The following is a 25275-nucleotide window of genomic DNA, read 5'->3' as shown; positions in this document are numbered from 1 at the left end:
TAGCTGGTTTTCAGAAGGGTTTGGACAATTTCTTGAAGGAAAAGTCCATAATCTGTTATTGAGAAAGACATGGGGGAAGCCACTGCTTACTTTTGTGTCCTACTGATCTCTCTTCTTTCAAAAATTCAACAATTACGATTACAAAATAAATATGCAATTTTGCTTCAATTCGATTTATCTGCGGCATTTGATGTAGTGCATCATGACATTTTGCTTCATTTACTTTCAGATATTGCTCTTAATCAGGTTGTTCTTGATTGATTTTCTAAATTTTTTATTGTCTCGCTCATATACAATCAGTATTGATGGTGATATTTCCAATTCTTGGCAGCCTCCTTGTGGAGTTCCCCAGGGTTCTCCGCTTTCCCCAATCCTGTTTAATCTATATATGACTACTCTGAATTCTCATAAGTTGTCAGCTTGGGAAACGCTTCTCACCTATGCAGATGACATTTTTATTTAGATTGAATCGGATATAACCAATTTAGTTTTTAAAATAAACCACTGTATTTCCAAATTTCAAGCTTGGGCTTTGTCAGTCCAGATGAAGTTAAATGCAACCAAAACTAAACTTTTGTGGTTAGGCCCAAAACTGGACTGCCTTCCTCCCACTATACTTTTGGATTCCCTGCAGATTGATTTCTCCTCTAAGATTTTGGGAATCCTTTTCGATTCCTCTTTCACCTTTAAGGATCAAATAAATTATTTGGTCAAGAAATGTTTTTTTCATTTTACGAATGCTGAGGAAGGTTAGATCTCTTTTCCATCAACGCCATTTCTCTGTCTTGATTCAATCTATATTATCTCGGCTAGACTATTGTAATGTTATTTATCTTGGTGTTACAAAGACCTTTTTCCGAAGATTACAGTTGATTCAGAGTACCGCTGCAAAGCTGATTTTTGGAAAAAAACAAATTTGACAATGTGACTCTATTGTTGTTGAGCCTTCATTGGCTCCCGGTTTATCTTAGGATTCAATTCAAATGTGCATGCATTACCTTCAAAATTTTACATAGTATTTTCACTCTTGTCCCTCTGCTATGGAACATTTATACATTTTCCTATGCTAGAGGTGCTCAACAATTCAAACTTTCTCTTCCATCTAAAAAAGGAATTAAAGGAATCAAGAACTTCAGCCTTTCTTTGGTTTTTAAATTTTCTCAATTATGGAACGAATTCCCTTTAGCTTTGAGAAGCCCTAGCCCTTTCTTATTCTTCTGTAAATCTTTAAAAACTTTTTTATTCGATAAACATTTTGAAAATTAATCCTCTTTTCATTCTTGTTGTTTTCTTTTAGTTTATCTTTTTTAAAATTATTGTTAACCGAGTCAAACTTCTTCTGGTTGATGACCTGGTATATAAAGCCAAGTTTTAGTTTAGTTTAATATCCTCTTGCATTTTAGAACAGGGTTGAAGATTCTGCTGCATGAACATTTCTTTGGTTCCAGTTTTAATTTTGTTGCTATGTGGTTTTGTTAGTTTTTTAATATTGTGTATGTTATTCTGTTACTCGCCTAGATTTATGGAAAGGCGGGTTATAAATAATTTTAAATAAATAAATACCCTGGATCGGTAGCATGGAATGTTGCTACTCTTTGGGGTTCCGGGATCTTTTGTTACTCTTTGGGTTTCCATAATCTTACTATTTTTTACGCTTCTGAATGGAATGTTACTACTCTTTGGGTTTTGGTCAGGTACTTGGATTGGCCACTGTGAAAACTAGGCTACTGGCTTGATGGACCTTTGGTCAGACCCAGTAAGGCTATTCTTATGTTCTTATGTTCTAATTTTATACTCCACAAGATATAAAAATTACTTTCTGTAATTACATTATACAACCTCTGTTTTTCCATAACAGTTACTTCCACTAACTTTGTGTTCTTATGCAGCTAATCTGTACCACCCACACACAGTATTAAAAGTGCTATAAATGAGAAGTAATGACATTTCAACATTTATACACTAGGCATATCTTTCATCTATGGCAGTAAAAGTTCAGAAGCTCAACGAATTCCTATGAGCATCAGAGCTTTTCCCGCCCTGGCCAGTGACAAAAAGCCTAATGCGACTTGATAAAGGGGGGGGGGGGGGCCTAAAAGAGGCCAGAAAAAAAATATACCATCTGTTATAGAATTATTTCCTTAACAGGTAATTTTATAATTGGATGCCCCAATATATCTATAACTTGTGTAAGTTAATGCATATAATTACATTACATTAGTGACTTCTATTCTGCCTATACCTTGCAGTTCAAGGCGGATTACAAAAGAGCTAACTGGACATTTCCAGTGACGTTACAATTGTTTTTTTGGTTACAGAAGAGGTGAGATAGCTGGATATTTCCAGGAGAACTTGCAAATTAGAAAGTAAGATGACTGGACAATTCTAGGTAATATTACAAATAAGGTTCCAAATAAGATTACAATTAAGAATGCTGGACATTTCGAGGGAGCATTACATATTAGGGATCTGTATTCTTGGTTGATATTTTGAGGAGGAAGAGATTACCAAAGTGGAGGCTTTGGGAGGGGAATTTATCAGAGAGGAGAGGGAAGAGGGGGAGGGTTAAGGTATCTGGATAAATTTTTTGAATAGTAGGGTTTTGATTTATTTTCAAAATGTTTTGAGGTTGCCCGTTGCCATCAGCAGATTGGAGATGGAGTGGTCAACATTTTGAAAAGCAACTGGCTGCTCTTTGGGTTTCTGCCAGGTAACATAGTAAATGACGGCAGATAAAATAATAATAATAACAGTTTAAATACCGCAGTACCGTTAAGTTCTATGCGGTTTACAAAAGATTAGTGAAGTACAAATTGAGTTGACGTACAAGTTGAGTTAACTTAAGGGATGTGGGAACAATAGGGAGAAAGGGCAGGAACACCGTTAGAGAGGGGAAAGAGAGAAGTGGGTCAGCTGTCTAGGTATTTCAGGAATAGGAATAAAGACCTGAACAGTCCATCCAGTCTGCCCATTAGTTATTCTCATTAAAAATACATGATTAAATTAACTTGTCTCATCTTTGATATTTCTGGGCCATAGACTAAAGTCCACCTGGTATTGTCCTAGGTTCCAACTGCTGAAGTTGCCAGCGAAGCTCACTCCAGCCTATCCAACCATCCCGTTGTTTGCAGGATATCTACTGTAAAGTCTGGCCAGTAATGTCCTCATGTTCCAAGTTAGTGGAGTTCCCATTATAACCCTCCACAGCTCATCCTACACCGAATCACCACATTTGGAACACAAACCGTACAAGTTTGTCCAATACCAGCCTTAGTTCTTTAATTTATATAATTTGTTTATTTTCTAATTAGAGATCCTTTGTGTTTATCCCACACTTTTTAAAAATTCCATCACTGTTTTCTCTCCACCACCTTCCTCGGGAGGGCATTCCAGCCATCCACCACCCTCTTTGTGAAAAATAAGTTCCTAACATTACTCTTAAGTCTTCCTCCCTGCCCTCTAGTTTTACCATTTTCCCTTCTCTGGAAAATATTTGTTTCTATATTAATACCTTTCAAGTATTTAAATATTTAATGAATGCTGATTGGTTGTTAGCACCCAGTTACAGTTCTCCTTTCATATTTGCAGGGGTTAGGGGCACAGCCCCCCTTTCCACTGAGTGGAGTAGAAAGGGTAGATGTGAATTGCTTGTTCACTCTTTCCAAAAATACCAGAACTAGGGCCCATGCGATGAAGCTACTAAGTAGTAGATTTTAAACAAACCGGAGAAAATATTGCTTCACACAATGTGTAATTAAACTCTGCAATTTGTTTCTGGAGAATGCGGTGAAATCAGTTAGCTTGGCGGGGTTTTAAAAGGCTTGGATTATTTCTTAAAAGAAAAGTCCATAGGCCATTATTTAGAAGGCTTGGGGAAATCCACTATTTATTCCTAGGATAAGCAGTATAAAATATTTTTAACTACTTGGGATCTAGCTAGTTACTTGGGTCCTGGGTTGGCCACTGTTGGAAACAGGATAATCGGCTTGATGGACCTTCGATCTGTCCCAGTATGGCAGTTCTTATGTTCTTATGACACTGGAGGAGGGGGGGGGGGGCTTTATTGTAGATATGCTATTTGTATTTGGAAGGTCTGGCTTTGGAAGGGGTTGGCTGAGTTGTTCATGACTTGATGTCTGTTTGACGTTTGGGCGGCATAACAAATGTTCAAATAAACAAGTTTTATCATGTAGGTATTAATATTTGATGAACCTTAATATCCCAATCTGTTCATACATTAGAACGCCTGACTCTTCTGTAGCATTGGTTTGCTTAAATTAGTAGCCCTCGTTTTCAACTCATTGCATCAGACTTTGTACGTGAACAATTACTTTGATGCAGAATTACTGAAATATTTCATTTCAAAGGTTATTTTATTCCTCTTGTAGAATTTTCTTGCAGAAACCCTACTTTGTGTCATCCTTTGCTGACAGTCAGTAGGAGAGACGATCTCAGAATCTCATTCTCTTGGAAACAGAATTGTTTCTACAGAAACGATTAGCCAACGCGAACCCCCTCTTTTACAATGGTGTGCTAAGCTTTTTAGCACGTGCTAAATATTAGTGTGCGCTAAACGCTAATGCGTGCGTGTTATCCTACGGACGTGTTAGCAGTTAGCGCACGCGTTGATTTAGCGTGCGCTAAATCCGTGCTAAAACGCTTAGCGCACCTTTGTAAAAGAGGGCCTAAGGGGTCCTTTTACTAAGGCGCGCTAGTGCGTCTTAGCGCGCGCTAAAAATTAGAATGCGCTAAATGCTAATGTGTCCGTTATGTCCTATGGACGCGTTGCCGCGCGTTAGCATTCAGCGCGCGCTACGACGCTCTAGCGTGCCTTAGTAAAAGGACCCCTAAGGCTAATTCTCCTGAAATGTTTTACCATAACACAGGCCCATTTCAGATCCTACTGTAAAAGTCTAAAGCTTAGCAGGGAAATGGTAGGTATTTTTCTGTATGCTTAATTAGATGGAGATGAAATTAAAGAAGGGATGAATGATTTGCCTTGCGCTCTATTATATTTTAAGGCACCAGGAATGCAGCCCTATCTCTAGCAATTACAGAACATTGTTAGATTTTTAATATGCTATATTAAGACAGTACTGTTACAGGAGGTGTCATGTGAGACACCAGTGCTGTTCCTCTGTGCATGATCATGGGGAAGCCATTTTGCATTGCTTTACCTTTCCAGCTTTTTTATCAATATTTATTCAATTTTCAGGGGAGCTCAGAATAGTTTACATGAATTTATTCAGGTACTCAAGCATTTTTCCCTGTCTGTGCTGGTGGGCTCACAGTCTATCTAATGTACCTGGGGCAATGGGGGGATTAAGTGACTTGCCCAGGGTCACAAGGAGCAGGGTGGGTTTGAACCCACAACCTCAGGGTGCTGAGGCTGTAGCTTTAACCACTGCACCACTCTAGAAATCAAAATGTAGCAGCAGTGAGCCAAGTAAAGGGCAATCAAGCCATTGTGACATCACTGATGAGGTTGGCTCTTAGGCATTGGTGGAATGAGGCATTGTGATGTCACAATACCAGCTCTAGTTATCAGAGACTGAAACTTTTTACACAATTTATTTTTCTATTCTGTTCTCCCAGGGGAGCTCAGAATGGTTTACATGAAATTATTCAGGTACTTAAGCATTTTTCTCTGTCTGTCCTGGTGGGCTCACAATCTATCTAATGTACCTGGGGCAATGGGAGGATTAAGTGACTTGCCCAGGGTCACACGGAGCAGCGTGGGTTTGAACCCACATCCCCAGGGTGCAGAGGCTGTAGCCTTAACCACTGTGCCACACTCTCCCCCTTTGGCACCCTGTATGCTTGTTGGCAGCTGCAGTGGCAGCTCCTAGTAGAATCTACTAAAATCAAAAGCTCATCACAAACTACTTTAAGAGGTTCTTTTACTAAGGCGCGCTAACCAATTTAGTGCACGCTAAATGCTAAGATGCCCATAGAATATAATGGGTGCCTTAGCATTTAGTGCGCACTAAATCGATTATCGCGCCTTAGTAAAAGGACCCCTAAGTTAGTCCAATGAAAACGGTATTATTATTTTTTTTTTTAGTTCAATTTGTTTATTGAGTAATGAAAAAATAAGGAAATAAGGTATATCATATAACTATAACAGTGTACAGAAGTTTGGTACTATATATATAGATTTTGGACAAAATAAAATATCAGATATACATGTGTTCTATGTTAAAGGCATCATATATTTAAAGAGATTGTATATAATCGTCAATGGGTGTCCATATGTTGCGTGCTGAAGTTAAGGGATGAGGCCTTCTCTTGTCCAAAGCATGTTGCTAATATCGTTTATATAAACAGATTGAGTTCCACCAGAAAGTAAAGTTTAATGGTTCATAGACAACCCCGCGAAAGACAAAGGCATGCACCGACAACTGAGCGCAAGACGGAGGCGCGCGCTGAAGAAAATTACAGTTTTTAGGGCTCCGACGGGGGGTTTTGTTGGGGAGCCCCCCCAGTTTACTTAATAGAGATCGCGCCGGCGTTATGGGGGGTTTGGGGAGTTGTAACCATCCACATTTTACTGTAAACTTAACTTTTCCCTAAAAACAGGGAAAACGTGAAGTTTTCAGTAAAATGTGGGGGGTTACAACCCCCCAAACCCCCCACAATGCGGCGCAATCTCTATTAAGTAAAGTGGGGGGAGTCCCCCCCCCACACACCCCCGTCGGAGCCCTAAAAACAGTAATTTTCTGTGGCGCGCGCCTCCGCGCTGCGCTCAATTGTCTGCGCGCGCCTTTGTCCCGGCGCGCTTTTGACCTGACACCAGTTTAATAGGGAATCAGATTTCCAGTTCTGTAGGACTTGTTGTACGCCAACTGACATCAGTATGTCAATCAATTGTGGTTCACAGGAACAATTCGCAAAGCAAGGGTGAAGAGAACGCATTATAATTATATCGAAAGATAAGTCTGCAGTACAAGTTGAAACAGTTTTTATAAAAGTCCATATTTGAGTCCAAAAAGGTAAAATTTGGGGGCATTATTATTATTAAGGCGTTATTTTATGTTTCCTTTATGTTTTTGTTTTATTTCTACAAATGTTCTCATATGTGAGCACAGAATAACAAAGACACCGTGCTTCTTCCCCTTTCCATCTTGGAATTATTTCATGTACATTGGAACTAAGGTGTGCTAAACGTTAACGCTTGCATGTTAGTCTGTGGCTGCGCTAGCGTTTAGCGCACACTAATTCAATTAGCGCGCTAATCGGTTAGCGCACCTTAGTTATAGAGGAGGTAAGAAGGCAAGCTCCTGAAATATAAAATTGTAAATCAATCTTGTTTCCACAAAAGATACAATGTTATGCAACGTTTTGCTTGTGCTGAGAAATAAATTGTATGGTTACACTTTTTTAATTTGCTTGCATTTCTTCTTTCAGTGCCTACTGCCACCCCACAGAATGTCTCATTGGAAGTGGTTAACTCAAGAGTAAGTCGAGAGCAAACTATTCCCAATTTTCTTTGCTTGCATAATGCCAGAAAGCATGCCTTAATATGTGATGGACTGTTATGTAACTAATGAAATACTTGGCCTAGTGCATTTAGGGCTGGATTTACTTATATGTTAAGATGGCAATGCATACTGCTACAGGTTAAGTATTTACACTGCTCCCCCTTCCCCCCCCCCCCCATGCTAGACTTGGAGCCTAAAAACTTAGTGCAGACTAACATGGCTCTAAGAGTGATTCTGTACCTTATAGACTCACACTTAGCACCAGTGTGTGTCATAACTTTTAAGCACACCCATTTAGGCCAAGCTAAAACCAGGCTTAAATGGTTGTGCCTAAGTTATGCACATAATTTCTAGGAACACCCAAGATCCAACCATAATCTACCTCCTTTTATATCTGCACACTGGACATGGCGCATAACACTGTGCAATGCACCTACCCAAGTTGTGTCCATAACATCTAATTGATGCTAATTAGCATCAATTAACAGGGTTTACTTGCCAATTATTGTTCTCATTAAGCCAATTAATTAAGTTGTGTGCACACACTGGCTATGCATGCTGATGTGCAAGTACAATCTTAGTCTCCAATAGTTCACCCAACCTCCACAGTATCCAACATCCCTCTCCACAAAATTACAAGTTGTTCCACATGCTCTCATATATTTCAGATCTGGCAAAATGTGGCCTCAAGTACACCTCCTCCACCCTTAGTAATGTTCAATAGTGGTAGGGATACCGGTGTTTTTATTCCTCATTGGCACACATTCTTTTATTGCAGTTATTTAGGTAAACTTTTTAAAAAACTTTTTAACTTTTTTATCCACCATAATCTTTTTAGAAGTTTGAGAAGTTTCCTTGAGATTATTCTATTTAAACATATTCAAATAAATTGTATACTTAGCTTAGTATGCTACTGGGTTACATGATCCGACATGTTTTGCAACAATTTACTTTATCAAGGATCCCCCAGAGCCATTATGTCCACCATCTTATTCAGAGTTTTTTGCAAACCTGAGGCCACATTTTGCCAGATCTGAAATATATGAGAGCATGTGGAACAACTTGTAATTTTGTGGAGAGGGATGTTGGATACTGTGGAGGTTGGGTGAAGTATTGGAGACTTGTGTTGTATAACTCCCAACCGTTAATCAAACAGAGTAAAATAGTGCCATCTTTAGAGTGAATGCACATACAATCTTAGGCATCATACACAGAATTTGGAGGTTAGGGCCTGATTCTATATAGTGCCAAAAGAACATTGCTTAGCACGATTCTATAAAAAACATGTGCCACATACAGAATTTCACTTTAGGGCTGTACACATTGATAACATTTAGGCCCTCTTTTACTAAGGTGCACTAACCAATTAGCGCGCGCTAATCGATTTAGCACATGCTAAACACTAACGCGTACACGTTAGTCTATGGACGCGTTTAGCGTGCTAATTCGATTAGCGCGCGCTAATCAGTTAGCGTACCTTAGTAAAAGAGGGCGTTAATCACTCCCATTTAGGCCAAGAAAAAACAGGCCTAAATAACTGTGCTTAAGTTATGCATGGATCAGTTGTATTCTATATCGGTGTGCTTAACTTTTAGGAATACCCATGATCCACCAATGCTCCTCCCCTGGCCATTGTCCCTTTTAAAATTCACATAGTAGAACTGACACACACCACTTTATAGAATGCACTTACCAAGCTGTGCCCAAGTTGTGTGCGTAACTTCTAATTAGTGCTAATTACCACAATTATGAGATGTTAATTGCCAATTATCACTACCAATTGGTCTTGCTAAACAATTAAGTTGCGCAAAGAAATTGTTTGTGTGCACCAATTTGTACGCACAACATATGGCGCCATATGCCGTATTGTTATTGGTAGATCAGGTATTGCAGAATGGTATTTTTTTCTGATTGAATGGGTATGATTGTTTTTAACTCTTTGGGGTCCTTTCACAAAGGCGCGATAGTGGTTTAACGCGTGGAATACCGCGCGTTAAACCGCCTGCCGCGCTAGTACCTAATGCCTCCATTGATGAGGCGTTAGGATTTTAGGCTGCCGCGGGGGTGAGCACATGATGAAATGTCCGACGCGCTAACCCCCATAGCGCGCCTTGATAAAAGGAGCCCTTTGTTGAAAAACCCTACTTTGTAAGAACTATCGTCCAGTGGCAAATTTGCCTACTTTAACTAAAATTATTGAGAGAATAATTGCTGAACAATTACAAGAGTATTGATAAGATTTCAATCAGCTATTGAATCCATTGCTATCTGGGTTTCATTCCCAGTATAGTACAGAAACAGTCTTGTTTTTTCGTAACTGAAATGTGACTGCTGTTGGATAAGTGGATTCAGGTTTTTCTAATGCAACTGGATTTGCCTGCTATGTTTGATTTAGTCTATTGTGATTGTTTATTGAATAAATTTGGGGAGTGTTAAATTACTGGTGAGGTATACTGTACAAAAATAGTACAAAAAAGGAGAAAGATTAACCACTAGTAACTAGATCCACAAAAGGTTAATCTATTGAGCAAAAAACCATCTAATCAGATGATGTTAATCAAAATGAAGGAAAAGATCTCAGACTTGCCACTCCCAGGATCATATTAATATCATCCAGATATGGAAATGTGGCGTGGATATCTTTCATTGATCAAAAAACCTTCATATTTGGATTTTTGACTTAATTCGTCAGTATTCAATATTCAATAAATGTAAATATTTAAACCACTCCACAAATAGTATGTTTGGGTAGTTTTTCTTAAAAAGATAAATAAATAAATATTTTTTTTTAATTTTTCAAAGAGCTGTGCAAACAAGCATATTGCAAAACTGTGCAAATAGCAATTATCAAGTGGCTAGTGCAATAACTGGCCTAATAGTGCAAAAAAGCTGTGCAAAAAGCAAATATAACATCAAATAAAGCCAAATGCTGGCTCTTATTTTATTAACTTGATGTTAAGTTATGATAAATTGTTTAACAGCGGCCTGAGCTATGTCGCTGCTCCAGCCCCGTATATCATATCCAGGCCACTGTTCAACAATTTTATCATAACTTAACATCAAGTTAATAAGATAAGAGCCAGCATTTTGCTTTATTTGATGTTATATTTGCTTTTTGCACAGCTTTTTTGCACTATTAGGCCAGTTATTGCACTAGCCACTTGATAATTGCTATTTGCACAGTTTTACAATATGCTTGTTTGCACAGCTCTTTGAAAAATTTAAAAAATATTTATTTATTTATCTTTTTAAGAAAAACTACCCAAAAATACTATTTGTGGAGTGGTTTAAATATTTACATTTACTGAATATTGAATACTGACGAATTAAGTCAAAAATCCAAATATGAAGGTTTTTTGATCAATGAAAGATATCCACGCCACATTTCCATATCTGGATGATATTATTATGATCCTGGGAGTGGCAAGTCTGAGATCTTTTCCTTCATTTTGATTAATATCATCTGATTAGATGGTTTTTTGCTCAATAGATTAACCTTTTGTGGATCGAGGTATACTGTACACCTGTTTTTCTAAAATGTAGATCGATTTGGATCAATTGGCAAGGAAAATTATCTAAAGAATGGAACCCGAGCCAGAGGATTCTGTATCTGGCTGATTTGGTTAATGTGCTTTGGTCTCTAAATGCTTATTATTTTTCATATTCAAATGATATTGTTTTATTATTCCCTTTATGCCAGGATTTGGATTAAATTTATAGGCCAGTGAATGAGGTTTGTGAGATTATTTTTTAAGTGCATGTTATTTAGGGGAAGATTCTCAAAATGTGCCTTTAACGTGCTCGCTAAACCTTCCTAGGAGGGGCCTTAAGCACCTGGTCCAATCAGAGCCTTAGGTCTCTCCTTGGCACATCCCAGGATTCACCAGGAAGGGGAAGGTCCGCCATTTTGTAAGAGGTGGGCCTGCCAGCCAGAGCAGGTATACATCCTTCCAACTAGACTTTGTGAATAAGGTAGGGAGGGATGGGTGGGTCATAGGGGGAAGGGGGAGTTGTTCAGGGGGTTGGACAATGGTAGGAGAGAGTGGGCATCGCTCCTGCTGCGGGAGGGAGGGGGGTTGTGGTGGTGGTGGATGGGTAGTAGTCTCAGGGGATTGTGCAATGGGAGTGAGTGGGCATCTATCCTGCTATGGGGTGTGGGTAGTAGTGTTGGGGGATTGTGTGACACAATGGGAGAGAGTGGGCATCTCTCCCGCTGCGGGGGAAGGGGGGTAGTAGTGTCAGGGGATTGTGTGACATGGCAGGAGAGAGTGGGTATCTCTCCCGCTTCGTGATGGGGGTAGTAGTGTCAGGGGATTGTGCGACATGGTGGAAGAGTGTGGGCATTCCCTCCTGCTGCCATAGGTAGGTTTCTGGAGGTTGTGCAAGCGCAGTGGGAAAGAGTTGCCATCTCTCCTGCCGATCTTTGATTTGGTTTGTTGGGTTTGTTTTGTTTTTAATATGCGGGTGTATTCTGCACATGTGCTGATTGCTACCACCAGCAACTCATCTCAAGTAAATTTAGCGAGCCTATGTGAACATCCGTGAACCTCATTTGCATGCGGGGTCTTTTGAGAATGACTCGCCTTTTTGAAATCAATACAATAACAACCTCAGTAGCAGCCCATCGGATTTTATCGTGAAGTTTTCAGAATCTTCCCCTAAATCATTTAAAGATTAACCATGATAAAACCAACATTTTATGAACTGCTATGTAACCAATGAAATACCTGGCTTACTGCCTTTAGGGCTGGATTTATTTATATGTTAATATGATAACTAGCACTGTGACAGATTCTAAATATGGAGCCTAAAAAATTGGCACTGACCAACATGACCTCAACCGCAACTACATATGTGTATAAAAAGTACATTCATAGATGCATCTATTTTTCATGTGATCTTCATATAGTAGGCACTGTTCCCTCTAAGCTGAGTCCTCTATCTGCAGTCCTGCCAGTAGGGGTTTCTATTTCACAATCACATTTTCACTGCCTTGACTTCCTTTCATCTTAACTAACTTTTGGTCCTCTACAATCTGTCTTTCGAACCCTACACTCTACAGACATTGCCCTTACCAAAGTCTGCAGTGACCTGTTCCTAGCCAGATCTAAGGGCCTTTACTCAATCTTCATCCTTTTTGACTTGTATCTTGGTTTTGATACTTTTAATCACACCCTACTCCTTGATATGCAGTCCTCTCTTGGATTCCACAATCTGTCCTCTCCTAGTTTGCCTCCTATCTCTCTCATCACATCTTTAGTGTATGCACTGGTGGATCCCGCTAGCAGTTGGTGTGCCCCTAGGTTCTGTCTTAGGACCTCTTCTCCCTCTACACCTCTTCCCTCAGAGCTCTGATTTCCTTCCATGGCTTCCAGTATCATCTATATGCTGATGATTCCCACATCTACCTCATACCAAAGATTTTACCAAAAATCCAAGAAAACATCTCTGTTTGTCTGACATTGTAGCCTGGATGTCCAGCCACCACCTGAAACTAAACATGTCTAAGTCTGAGTTTCTCCTCTTTCTCCTAAACCCTTCACCCTGCCACTTCCATACTCTGTCTCTGTAAATAATAGTTATCTTTGGGTCTCCTCTGCTCGTAATCTTGGAGTCGTCTTAAGAACATAAGAATTACTGGGTCAGACCAATGGTCTATCAAGTCCAGTAGCCCATTCTCGCAGTGGCCAATCCATGTCCCTAGTACCTGGCAAAAGCTCAAGCAGTAGCAACATTCCATGCTACCAATCCAGGACAAGCAGTGGCTTCCCCCATGTCTTTCTCAATAACAGATTATGGACTTTTCCTCCAGGAAATTGTCCAAACCTTTCTTAAAAACCAGCTATGCTATCCGCTCTTACCACAACCTCTGGCAACATGTTCCAGAGCTTAAATATTCTCTGAGTGAAAAAGTATTTCCTCCTATTGGTTGTAACTTCATTGAGTAATTTTTGATGGAGTAAAAAATCGATCCACTTGTACCCGTTCTACTCCATTCAGGATTTAGTAGACTTTAATCATATCTCCCCTCAGCTATCTCTTTTCCAAGCTAAAGAGCCCTAACCTTTTTAGTCTTTACTCATACGAGAGGAGTTCCTTCCCATTTATCATCTTGGTTGCTCTTCTTTGAACCTTTTCTAGTGCCGCTATACCTTTCTTGAGATAAGGAGACTAGAATTTAATGCAAAACTTCAGGTGAAGTTACACCATGGAGCGATACAGGGGCATTATAGCATTCTTATTCTTGTTAATCATCCCTTTTTTAAATAATTCCCAGCATCCTGTTTGCTTTTTTTGGTCGCCGCCACACATTAGACGGAAAGTTTTATCGTATTGTCTATAATGATATCCAGATCCTTTTCTTGGGTGCTAACCCCTAAGGTGGACCCTAGCATCCGGTAACTGTGATACAGGTTATTCTTCCCAATGTGCATCACTTTGCATTTGTCCACATTAAATTTCATCTGCCACTTGGATGCCCAGTCTTCCAATTTCCTAAGGTCTGCCTGCAATTTTTCCACAATATATGCACATTCAACAGATTGCTAAAGCCTGTTGCTTCTAGTTCTACAACATCACTAAAATTTACCCCTTCCTCTCTGAGCACACTACCTGGACCCTTGTCAACACCCTTGTAACCTCAAGATTAGACTACTGTAATTTACTTCTAACTGGTCTCCCCCTGCAATCTGTGCAAAACTCTGCTGCAACGACTCATCTGCTGCCAACTTTGCTGCACTCATGCTACACTCCCTCTCCTCAGATCACTTCACTGGCTCCCTATCCATCTTTGCATACAGTTCAAACTCCTATTACTAATGTACAAGTGTGTTCATTGGGAGCCCCTCAGTATTTCTCCTCTCCTTATATGCCTCCCTAAGAACTCCATTCCTCAGATAAGTTACTTTTATCTGAGCCCTTCTCCTCCACTGCCAATTCCAGGCTTCATTCCTTTTACCTTGTTGCCCTATATGCCTGGAATAGACTACCTGAGTCTGTGCAACACACCCCTTTCCTCCCCTTGTTCAAAAATAAATTGGAAGCCCACTTTTTTTAAAATTGCCTTCAATGCATAACCCTCCCTCTGCTCATTGCTCTAGCCAGCAGTTTAACCAGCCCCCACTAACTGTAACCCTCTACCCTGACATCCTGTTTGTCTTTCCTGATTGATTAAATTGTGAGCGCTCTAGAGCTAAATAATAGTAGTAGTCCCAAGAAGTTTAAGACACAGAAGTCATCAAGCAAGGTTTTGGCATCTGTCTCCTTGGATAACGATGGAAATGTGCTTATAGATTACCTAGAAAAGGGTGAAACCGTCACGGCAAAGTGCTATGTTGCACTTCTCGACAAACTAAAGCAGCAACTGGTCTCCAAACATCGAGGATAGCTTTTAAAAGTAATCTTGTTTCTTGGAGACAATGTTGCTCCTCACAAGGTGGCTATTATGCAGCAGAAATTGACAGATCTTCACTTTGAAGTTCTGAAACACTCAACCTACTCACCCGATTTGGCCCCTTTGGACTACCACCTCTTTCCTAACCTCAAGAAACACCTCAAGGGAAGAAAGTTTTCAAGCACTGAAGATGCTAAGGATCTTCACTGTGGATGAGTGGTTTACAGCACAACCTAAAGAAATTTTTGTTGGATGACTTAAAGAAGTTATAACAATGAAGTTACAGAGTAAGTGTGTGGAGTTCAGTGGTGAATATTTTTTTTCTCAATCCCGTAGCTTGTTTTCTTAAAAAGGACTTATCAGTACCCCCTTGTATACTTTAGTTTTCATGAGATTTATCTCATTTGTTGTTGATTGTTCAATCCAGGAGCACTATTGAGGCATCAGGCAACTTACTTCATCATTTCCATAAATCTATCCCATTAATTCCATAAATAAAACATCACAATGGAATAACTGGAATAATGAAGAAAACATATGTAAGAATTCTGTTTAAAGATCTTTAATTGGGAACTGGGTTGGCATCAAAGAATGAATTTAAGTCAATCGACACCTTCAGTTTGAGATGGAGCTTTAACTTACAAATTCATGGCCAGTGCAGACTCATGCCTAACTTCTTATCAATGCAACAAAAAAAATCAAAATGGAGGGCTTCTCATTTTGTAATTCACTCTGGAAATTGGCAGTACACTTCTCCCTCTATATCCGCAGTTTCCATATCTGCAGATTCGCTTATTCGCGATTTTTCGGCTGCTGACTCCGCCCCCTAATTTTTGTCACTGAACCCAGCATTTCACATTGGAAATCGCTGCTCCCCTGCGGAAGTGAATGGCTGACTAGCATAGGAGCTGACCCAGACTCCATGCTGACTTGGAGAAATTTAGCCAGCTGCCCCACTAAATGCTAACTTTTCGATTATCAGCTCTACCTGAGTAAAACAGGATTCTTTCTGTGGCATTTTTGCCACGAGTGTACCGGCTGCAGTGGAGAGTGTCCCCCTGCCAATGGAATCTGGTGAGTCCCGCCGGGGCTGAGAGGAGAATGGGAGCGGAGGCGTGGCTTGAGCATTGGGAACGTCGCTCTGCCGCGAGTGCACAGACTGTGGAGGAGGCTATTGGCACTATCAGAGAGAGACAGGATCCCTTTTTTCGGCGCTGTTCCTGCTGCATGTGTGCGGCCTGCAGGGTGTTTTCCTTGCAATAAAGTTTGGCGGGCCCTGAGAGGGGTTGAAAAGAGCGCAGGAGTGGAGACGTGCTTTGAGCATTAGGAGCTCACTGTGGAAAGATAGAGCCTAGTACGGGCACTCGGCTTTCCCGGTGGTTCATGGAGGAAATTGCTGTTCCTGTCGTTGTAAGGAGCAAATCGCAGGTTGGGTTATTCATGGTTTATTATCTTTTTCAGGTCTATTTTATCAAAAAAATGCGAATAACATACAAAAAGTTATTCACAGTTTTTCAGTATTCACGGCTATGTTCTGCCCACATCCCCCGCCAATACGGAGGGAGAAGTGTACGCATGGATTTGTGTCCCAGCATTGCCACTCCTCATTTGTGATCCTTGTCGTGACATTCTGCTTCTCCTTCTCCAGTTTATTCAATTATTAGAGAGTATTCTAATAGTTTCTTTCTTTTATATTTTCTACGAAAACCTTAAGCACATGACATAAAAGACTAAGGGCTCTTTTATGAAGGCGCGTTAGGCCTTAATGCGCAGAATAGTGCGCACTAAAATGCTGCACGCGCTAGCTGCTACCACTTCCTCTTGAGCAGGCGGTAGTTTTTCGGCTAGCGCGCACTAATCCAGTGCGTGCGCTAAAAACGCTAGTGCACCTTCGTAAAAGGAGCCCAAAGGCCCTCTTTTACTAAGGTGCGCTAACCGATTAGCGTGCGCTAATCCGATTTAGCGTGGGCTAAACGCTAACATGTGCATGTTAGTCTATGGATGCGTTAGCATTTAGCGCGTGCTAATTCACATAGCGTGCGCTAATCAGTTAGCGCACCTTAGTAAAAGAGGGGTTAAGAGCTACTTTGTCATTTGCATTGTAGGTAAGTGGCTACGTTTGTTTGTAATTCGTGCTGGGTCCCAATGTAAGCAATTTGTTCTAAATCACTGGTTCCCAACCCTGTCCTGGAGGACCACCAGGCCAATCGGGTTTTCAGGCTCGCCCTAATGAATATGCATGAGGGAGATTTGCTCATGCCTCTCACTTCCATTATATGCAAATGTCTCTCATGCATATTCATTAGGGCGAGCCTGAAAACCCGATTGGCCTGGTGGTCCTCCAGGACAGGGTTGGGAACCAGTGATTTAGAACAAATTGCTTACATTGGGACCCAGCATGAATTACAATCAAATTATTTTAGCAACACGTAGCCACTTACCTACAATGCATATTCATTAGGGCTATCCCAAAAACCTGATTGGCCTGGTGGTCCTCCAGGACAGGGTTGGGAACCACTGCTCTAAATAACTGCAAGGAATGTACAGTGCTGTGCATTTTTTAAAAAATAATATGAGAAGGTGTGGAATTAGGAAAGCTTTAGCGCTGTGAAAGGGGCCCAGGAGCGATTAGCGTGGGGGAAAGCGTAAGGTGGAGGGTCTCGGGGTGGGGGGGGGAAACTGAGGCAGGATGGGAATAAAGGGAAGGGGCCAGGCAGGGATAGGCGGGGGGAGGGGCGGCGGGAAGCTTAAAACCAGGCTCTCCCGGCGCAGCCATTCCTTTTGCGACGCGCCAGGGTAACTCGCAGCAAGTGAGGTGTCACTGCTGCAAGTTGTGGCAAGGATAGTGATTAAGACAAGTGGAGGGGGGGAACCCAATCCAAGCGGGGAGGGGGAATAGTTAGGAGGGGGGTAGGTTTGGCCTCTCTAAAGTGAAGGCTCCTACCCCCTCATGAATGAGAGATCCCTCTTGGATGGAGGAGCAAACAGAAGATGGGCCATCGCTACCCCCAATCGCTTGGACGGCGATCAGGGGGGACAGCCAACGGGGCACGGGACGCTTGGACGGCGGTTCGGGCCAAGTGGGAGTAGAGCATTCGCTTGAACAGCGGTGCCTACTTAAACGCAGTGCTGATGGACCCCAGTTTGGGCCCCGCTTGGTAGGGTGGGAGACCCCTCCCCCGAGGGAGAGAATAGTAGAAGTTATGATTTGAAGCTCAGTATGTTTACTAGTTATGGTTATTCCAATGTTATCATATTAATCATGTTAATTATGGACATAAATGTGATTATGGTTAATGTTATTGTGTTACAACCATGCTGTGGCCAAAATCAAAAATATTAAAAAATAAACTCCTAAGCGGAAAATTAACCCTGGTGTCTCTCTGGAAATCAGGAAAGAGACAAACTACACCGCATTCAGGAAAAACCTAAAGACCCACCTCTACTTTCCCCTTTCTCTTTGATCTGTCGCCTTGAACTTGTATAGGTTTGTGCGGTTCATAGTCATTCGTGCGTGAGACTTCAGCGTGCCAACATTGCAGCGCCGACAGTTCGGGGCAAGACACCAGTGCACCGCCTAAAAAGTGACTTTTAAAGAGCTCCAACGCAGGGTGTGAATGGGGAACCCCCCAAGTTTACTTCATACTCTTTGCGCTGCCGTTGGGAAGGGGTTTGGGGGGGTTGGAACCCTCCATTATAGAGTAAACAACTTTTTCCCGATTTTTTAGGCAAAAGTTAAGTTTGCTCTATAATGTGGGGAGTTGTATCCCCAACACCCCCCCCAACGGCAGCGCGAACAGTCTGAAGTAAAGTGGGAAAAAAAATAAAAAAATAAAAATAACTTTGTAGGCGGCGCACTGGTGTCATGCGCCAAATTGTCAGCATTGCAATGTTGGCGCGCTAAAGTCTCCCGCGCGAATGTCCCGTCACCGGTTTGTGCGACTCACAAATGGAAGATTAGAATCAGAGCCTAAGTGCTATGCAGCCCATACTTATACAATGGACTGTGTGGCATTATTGTGTGATAATCGTTAACATGCGCTAAATCTATTAGCACACCTTAAGAGCGCCTTAACTGTGTACCTAAGGTAATGGAGGAGTAAAAAAACTGGGCTAGATTCACAAAGCAAACCGATCGTGTACCGATTGGTTTGTGACCCCTTAGCGACCCCGGCCCGATTCACTTATCTGTCTTCCGACCATCCTCCGATCCGCGCATGCAAATGAGGGCAGCGGCATGCAAAATAGGCAGGGACGCGATTCACTAAAGAAAACCCTGCAACACCGACTGGGCTGGCCGATCAAAAAAAAGCAACTGCTGAGGACCATTCGCTCAAGCCCTTTCCGACTGCCCTGCTCTCTGCCGCCCTGCTCTCTGCCCTGTCAGCCCCTATCCTGCAGCCCCAAACAAGCTGCCTTCCTTCCTGCCCCGAACTGCTGCCTGCCTGCCCTGAACTTTCCCACAGATTCATAAACAACATTGTCCATGTTTGTTCTTCCCATCAAAGCACACTTGACTGAAACATTAGCGATCAAAGTGACAATAAACAAATGGTCTTGTCAAATTCTGGAAATTAAACTTTCTGCTATTTAGAAACATGCCTTGCGTATTTCCTAAACAGACTGTTTCAAAGGAGTATAAACCCACAAGAAGTGTTTCAGCTCTAAAGTGTCCTATTGAATTCTAACTACAGGAATAATTGTTTTGAGGTCTCAAAAAAGATAGCAGTAGACGCTTTGAATGATTCCCCGGTGAGAAAATTGTTTTGGAATCTTATTGCTTCTTTGTAGCTAAGAGCTTCCATTGTGTCTGCAATATTTGATTTCCACATGAGCACAAGCAACTGGAATGAGTTCCTAAGAGGTCTCCAAGGTAAATTTTTCTTGAAACAAGATTAATATTAAGAGTTGTCTGTGGTTTCCCTTGAACGGGATTTTTTTTTTTGTTTTTTTATTAAGCCACTCGCTTTGCAACCCCAAAGCCATATTTTTTATAATTTTGTCAGTGAAAATCAGAGCAATTCAATTTTAGCATCAGAGTTATAGCAAAATCAATAAGTATATTTTAGAAAAAAAAGTTTCTTCCCTTGTATCCAACCAAGGAAAAATCCTCTAGAAAATCTATGTGACAATAAAACAAAGTTGGTAGATCTCTCGATGCAGGTTATCAAAAACTGAAAAATGATGAAACGGTCACCTCAACAGATTAGCGTGTACTTCCATAGATTTCATTCATCAACAGTTCAAACCTTTGTCAAGCCAATTTGTCACCAAAGTCCATTGCTGTGAGATCACTTATATCTAATAGCTTCCAATGGATTTAGCATCCAGGACGCCTTTAAAAAAAAATGTATGCATCAATGGCTTTTGAAGAGATCTTAAGGAGTACTTCCATTTGGTGAAATATTGATACTGGTAGTCCAAAATTAGGAGAACTTCAGGGGGTGCTGTTCCAGTTATGCTTAAGAGGACAGATCAAACCCACAATAGGTCGGAAGCAGCTTTGCAATGGCTATCTATACCACTGAAGTTGTATATCTTGACAACATACCATCCTTGGGGGGTAGGAGGTTAGGGAAGATATGCCACTACTGTGGTGATCTTTGCCTATTTTAGGTTCCTTGGACTACTCATCCTCTCTTTTGCTGCTTTGAGATATCCATGCCTCATTTTGGGCTGCTTTGCCACTCTTTCACTATTTGGACTAGTCAGATCACTTTTGACGTACCCTTTTTTTTTTTTTTTTTGGTGGTCTTAGGATGCTTCCATGGATTAAGCTGTATGGCTCTTCTTATGCTGCTGCTAGTTTTCCTATGTTACTCTTTCTCCCTTGGTGAATGTTCCTTGTGCCACTGGTGATGTTATTTGTCCCTTTTCTTTTTACCATTGGGGTTCATGCCACTCTTGATTTCTTGGGGTGCTATTGATGCCAGCAAATTTCATGCCCCCTGATAGTTGGAGCTATTGAACCAGCAAGGAACAGCTTCTGGCCGGTTAAATAGTGCTAAGTTGGCTAATATTCAGTGTGAGATGGCCATTGAATATTAGTGCATAGTAACATAGTAGATGACGGCAGATATAGACCCGAATGGTCCATCCAGTCTGCCCAACCCTACCCACTCTTTAAACTACTGGCTTAATTTAAATCTTCCTTCTTCTTAGCTATTGCTGGGCCAGAACCTAATGTTCTGCCCGGTACTATGCTTAGGTTTCATCTACTGAAGTCTCCATCAAGTTCACTCCAGCTCATCCAAACCATCCCAGCCATTGAAGCCCTCCCCACCCCATCCTCAACCAAATAGCCATATACGGACATAGACCGCGCAAGTCTGCCCAGTACTGGTCTTAATTTTTTCTGATTTGAGATCCTCTGTGGTCATCCCACGCTTTTTTTTAAACTCTGTCACTGTTTTCCTCTCCACCACCTCCCTCAGCAGCACATTCCAGGTATCCACCACCCTCTCCGTAAAGAAGAATTTCTTTACATTGCTCTTGAGTCTACCACCCCTCAACCTCAAATTATGTCCTCTGGTTTTACCATTTTCCTTTCTGTGGAAAAAATATTGTTCTGCGTTAATACCTTTTAAGTATTTGAACGTCTAAATCATATCTCCCCTGTCCCTCCTTTCCTCTAGGGTGTACATATTCAGTGCTTCCAGTCTCTCCTTATATGTCTTTTGGCACATACCTTCTACCATTTTCATCACCCTCCTCTGGACTGCTTCAAGTCTTCTTATGTCCTTCGCCAGATACGGTCTCCAAAACTGAACATAGTATTCCAAATGGGGTCTCACCAATGACCTGTAGAAAATTTAAAGCACTAGCCAGCTGAGGTCCTCTTTTACTAAGCTGTGGTAGAGGTTTCTACCACGGCCCATGGCGCTTAATGCTCCAACGCTGCTCTGATGCTGCTCCAACACTTATAGGAACTTTTTGAGCGTCGGAGCATTTAGCAGTCTGGGCCATGGAAGAAACCTTTACAGCAGGTTAGTATAAGGGGGACTAAGTTTAGCAGCCAAATCGAGCTGTGTAAATTGCTGGTCTATTTTTTGGCCATTATGAACTTATGTAGTTGGCCATCGCTGAATATTGACTTAGCTGGCTAAGTTTATAGCAGCCAAAAATAAAGCGTATATTCAGTATCAGTCACTGGAAATGGCCCAGTCCTGAAAATCTGGGCTCAGTGCCCACTGCAGGAGTCAGCCATCTGAGCTAACTCCCATGGTCTGAATATCGGCCCAATGGTGGGCAATATTTTTTTAAAAAGCTGGCTGCTGCAGGTTTGATATTACTCCATGGAGAGGATCCAGAGGCGACCCAGGGAATTATAGACCAGTCAGCTTAACCTCAGTTCCGGGGAAGATGGCCGAATCATTGATCAAGGACATTATCAGTGAGCACATAGAAAAAAAAAAGCTGATGAGAACAAGCCAGCATGGTTTCTGTACTGGAAGATCTTGCCAAACAAACCTGCTGTACTTCTTCGAGGGAATAAGCGAATATTTGGACAAAGGTGACCCCATAGACATAGTATACCTGGACTTCCAGAAATCCTTTGACAAGGTACCTCATGAATGCATTCTAAGGAAACTGTGGAGCCATGGGGTGGAAGGAGACATACACAGATGGATCAGAAACTGGCTGGCAAACAGGAAACAGAGGGTAGGAGTAAAGGGACACTATTCTGACTGGAAAGGGGTCACAAGTGGTGTCCCACAAGGGTCAGTGCTGGGACCACTGCTATTCAATATATTTATTAATGACTTGGAAACAGGGACAAAGTGTGAAGTTATAAAATTCGCGGATGACACAAAACTCTCCGGTAAGGTTAGATCTGTAGAGGAATATAAAGAACTCCAAAGGGACCTGGACAAACTGAGTGAGTGGGCAGATAAATGGCAGATGAGCTTCAATGTGGAGAAATGTAAAGTTATGCACATAGGGAAAGGGAACCTGATGTATAATTACACGATGGGGGGGATGACATTGGGGGAAGGCAACCTAAACTAAACTAAACCTTAGGTTTGTATACCGCGCCATCTCCACAAGCGTAGAGCTCAGCACGGTTTACAGGGTTAGGTTGAAAAGGAGCTACAATGAAGGGTTATAGGAAAGGAGCTAGGAAGATAAAAAGGGACAGAGAACCAAAAAGCGGGAAGTGTTAGATTTTGAAAAGAGCCAAATTTTCAGGTGTTTGCGGAAGGATTGGAGGGAACTTGAAACTCTGAGCGGGGATGTGAGGCTATTCCAGAGTTCTGTGGTTCTAAACCTAGAAAAGGACTTGGGGGTTTTGGTGGATAAAACAATGAAACCGGCAGCACAATGTGCAGCGGCCTCAAAAAAGGTGAACAGAATGTTGGGCATTATCAAAAAAGGTATCACTACCAGAACCAAGGAAGTTATCCTCCCGCTGTACAGGGCAATGGTACGACCGCATCTGGAGTACTGCGTCCAGTACTGGTCGCCGTACCTAAAGAAAGATATGGCGATACTCGAGAGGGTCCAGAGAAGAGCAACAAAAATGATAAAGGGCATAGAAAACTTCTCGTATGCTGAGAGGCTGGAGAAGCTGGGGCTCTTTTCCCTGGAAAAGCGGAGACTTAGAAGGGATATGATAGAAACTTATAGATCATGAAAGGTATAGTGAAGGTAGAGAGAGACAGATTCTTCAGACTGGCGGGGGCAGCAAAAACTAGAGGGCACTCAAAAAAATTGAAGGGAGGTAGGTTCAGAACAAATGCTAGGAAGTTCTTCTTCACCCAGAGGGTGGTGGACACCTGGAATGCGCTTCCAGAGGGGGTGGTTGAGCAGAGTACGGTTTGGGGTTTCAAAAAGGGATTGGACGAGTTCCTGAAGGGAAAGGGAATCCAGGGGTACAATTAGAGGGTTACTATACAAGACAAAATGCTCTTGAGTAATAGATCACTACAGGTCATTGACCTGGGGGGCCGCCGCGGGAGCAGACTGCTGAGCATGATGGACCTATGGTCTGACTCGGCAGAGGCAATGCTTATGTGCTTATGTGAGATTCTAGCTATTTTCCTTGGATGATGACTTAACTCAGAAATTATTCTTTTGAGCTTGCATTTGTGATTATTTTCCCCTCCATGTATCACTTTGCACTTGTCCTCAAATTTCATCTACTATTTAGATGCTCAGTCTTACACGATCGCTTTACAATTTCTTGCAAACATCTGCAATTTAACAATTGAATAATATTGTAGCATCCACAGATCTGATCACTTACTCATCACTCCTGTCTTCAGATCTTTTATGACTGTGTTAAAATAGACTCCTGGGATACCCCCTTACTAACTCTTTACCATTTGGTTAATGGACCATTGAGTTCTGCTTTTTGTTTTCTGTCTTTTAACTAGTTTTCAAGCCACAAAATGCCACTACATCCTGTCCTATAGATCTTTAATTTCTGAAGGAATTTCTCATAATCAACTTTTCAAACATGTTTGTTGAACTTGACCAGAAACATCCTGAATGGTTAAATCTGCTGATGTTTATCGGCGCTTAATGAATTCATGATACTGACTGTCACCACAGGCCACTAAACTAAAGGCTGGCTATTTTGTTGGTGATCTGGGAACAGAGTCAGCACGTAACCACCTAAGGGCTCCTTTGAGAAAGCTTTGGTAGTGATTCCCCCATGGCAAATTCACCAAAGCCCTTTCAGTTCCTATGGGCTTCAGTGCATTTGCCACGGGAGAGTCACTACTGCAGCTTTGTAAAAAGATCCCTGAGTTAAGAGGCCATATCTCACCACATAAAACACAGACCTATCATTATAGTGTGTTGCTTAGGTGGTTAAGTGCTGAATATTGCACTTAACTGCATAAGAGATAGGTGGCTTCAAAAACCCAGATATTCAATTCACATGAGAATTCACGGGAGCCAGTCAGGAAGCCGCTCACTGCCGAGCAGCAGCGCTAAAGCACACTCCTGCTCGTGCCGCTCAGCGGCTGAAGAAACCGGAACTCGTGGCGGCCACAGCAGTGACCGACCGACCGGGTTAGCAGCGGGGTAGGAGCGCAGAAAGCTCGCTCCTGCTCGCTGCACCACCAGGGATCAGCAAAGCAGGTACGATGGACAGGGCAGGGAGGGGATTCAGGGTGCAGAGCCTGGTGATGGCCTGAAAGAAGTCTGGGAGGGGGGCGCTGGCCTGAATATAAACCGGGACCCCCCATTTTTGGGCCAATGTTTGGCCACAAAATTCTAGTTTATATTTGAGTATATACAGTATATGATTAAAATTTTATTTTATTTTTTGAGAAAATAATAAATAGTTTCAAATATTTTAGATGATGGTGACCCCCTTTACTTCCCCTTTTCCGAAGAAAGAATACATCTGTCTATCTGTAGTACTTCAAGACCACTCCCATATCAAAGGAA

The 25275-nt window shown here is 41.7% G+C and overlaps 1 protein-coding gene across 3 annotated transcripts in view; it reads left to right on the top strand.

Annotated features, from left to right (window-relative positions):
- The window catches only part of DCC (DCC netrin 1 receptor), a 906493-nt gene that overhangs the window by 539778 nt on the left and 341440 nt on the right, over positions 1 to 25275 (top strand). For all 3 annotated transcript variants that reach the window (XM_033934276.1, XM_033934287.1, XM_033934268.1), the window contains exon 11: positions 7408 to 7457. In XM_033934276.1, coding sequence (XP_033790167.1) covers positions 7408 to 7457 — 50 coding nt within the window. The remainder of the gene's footprint in view (positions 1 to 7407; positions 7458 to 25275) is intronic.

This window comes from Geotrypetes seraphini, chromosome 1 (genome assembly GCF_902459505.1).
Source record: "Geotrypetes seraphini chromosome 1, aGeoSer1.1, whole genome shotgun sequence".
Taxonomy (NCBI): domain Eukaryota; kingdom Metazoa; phylum Chordata; class Amphibia; order Gymnophiona; family Dermophiidae; genus Geotrypetes; species Geotrypetes seraphini.
This window is presented reverse-complemented; position numbering and strand designations above follow the sequence as displayed.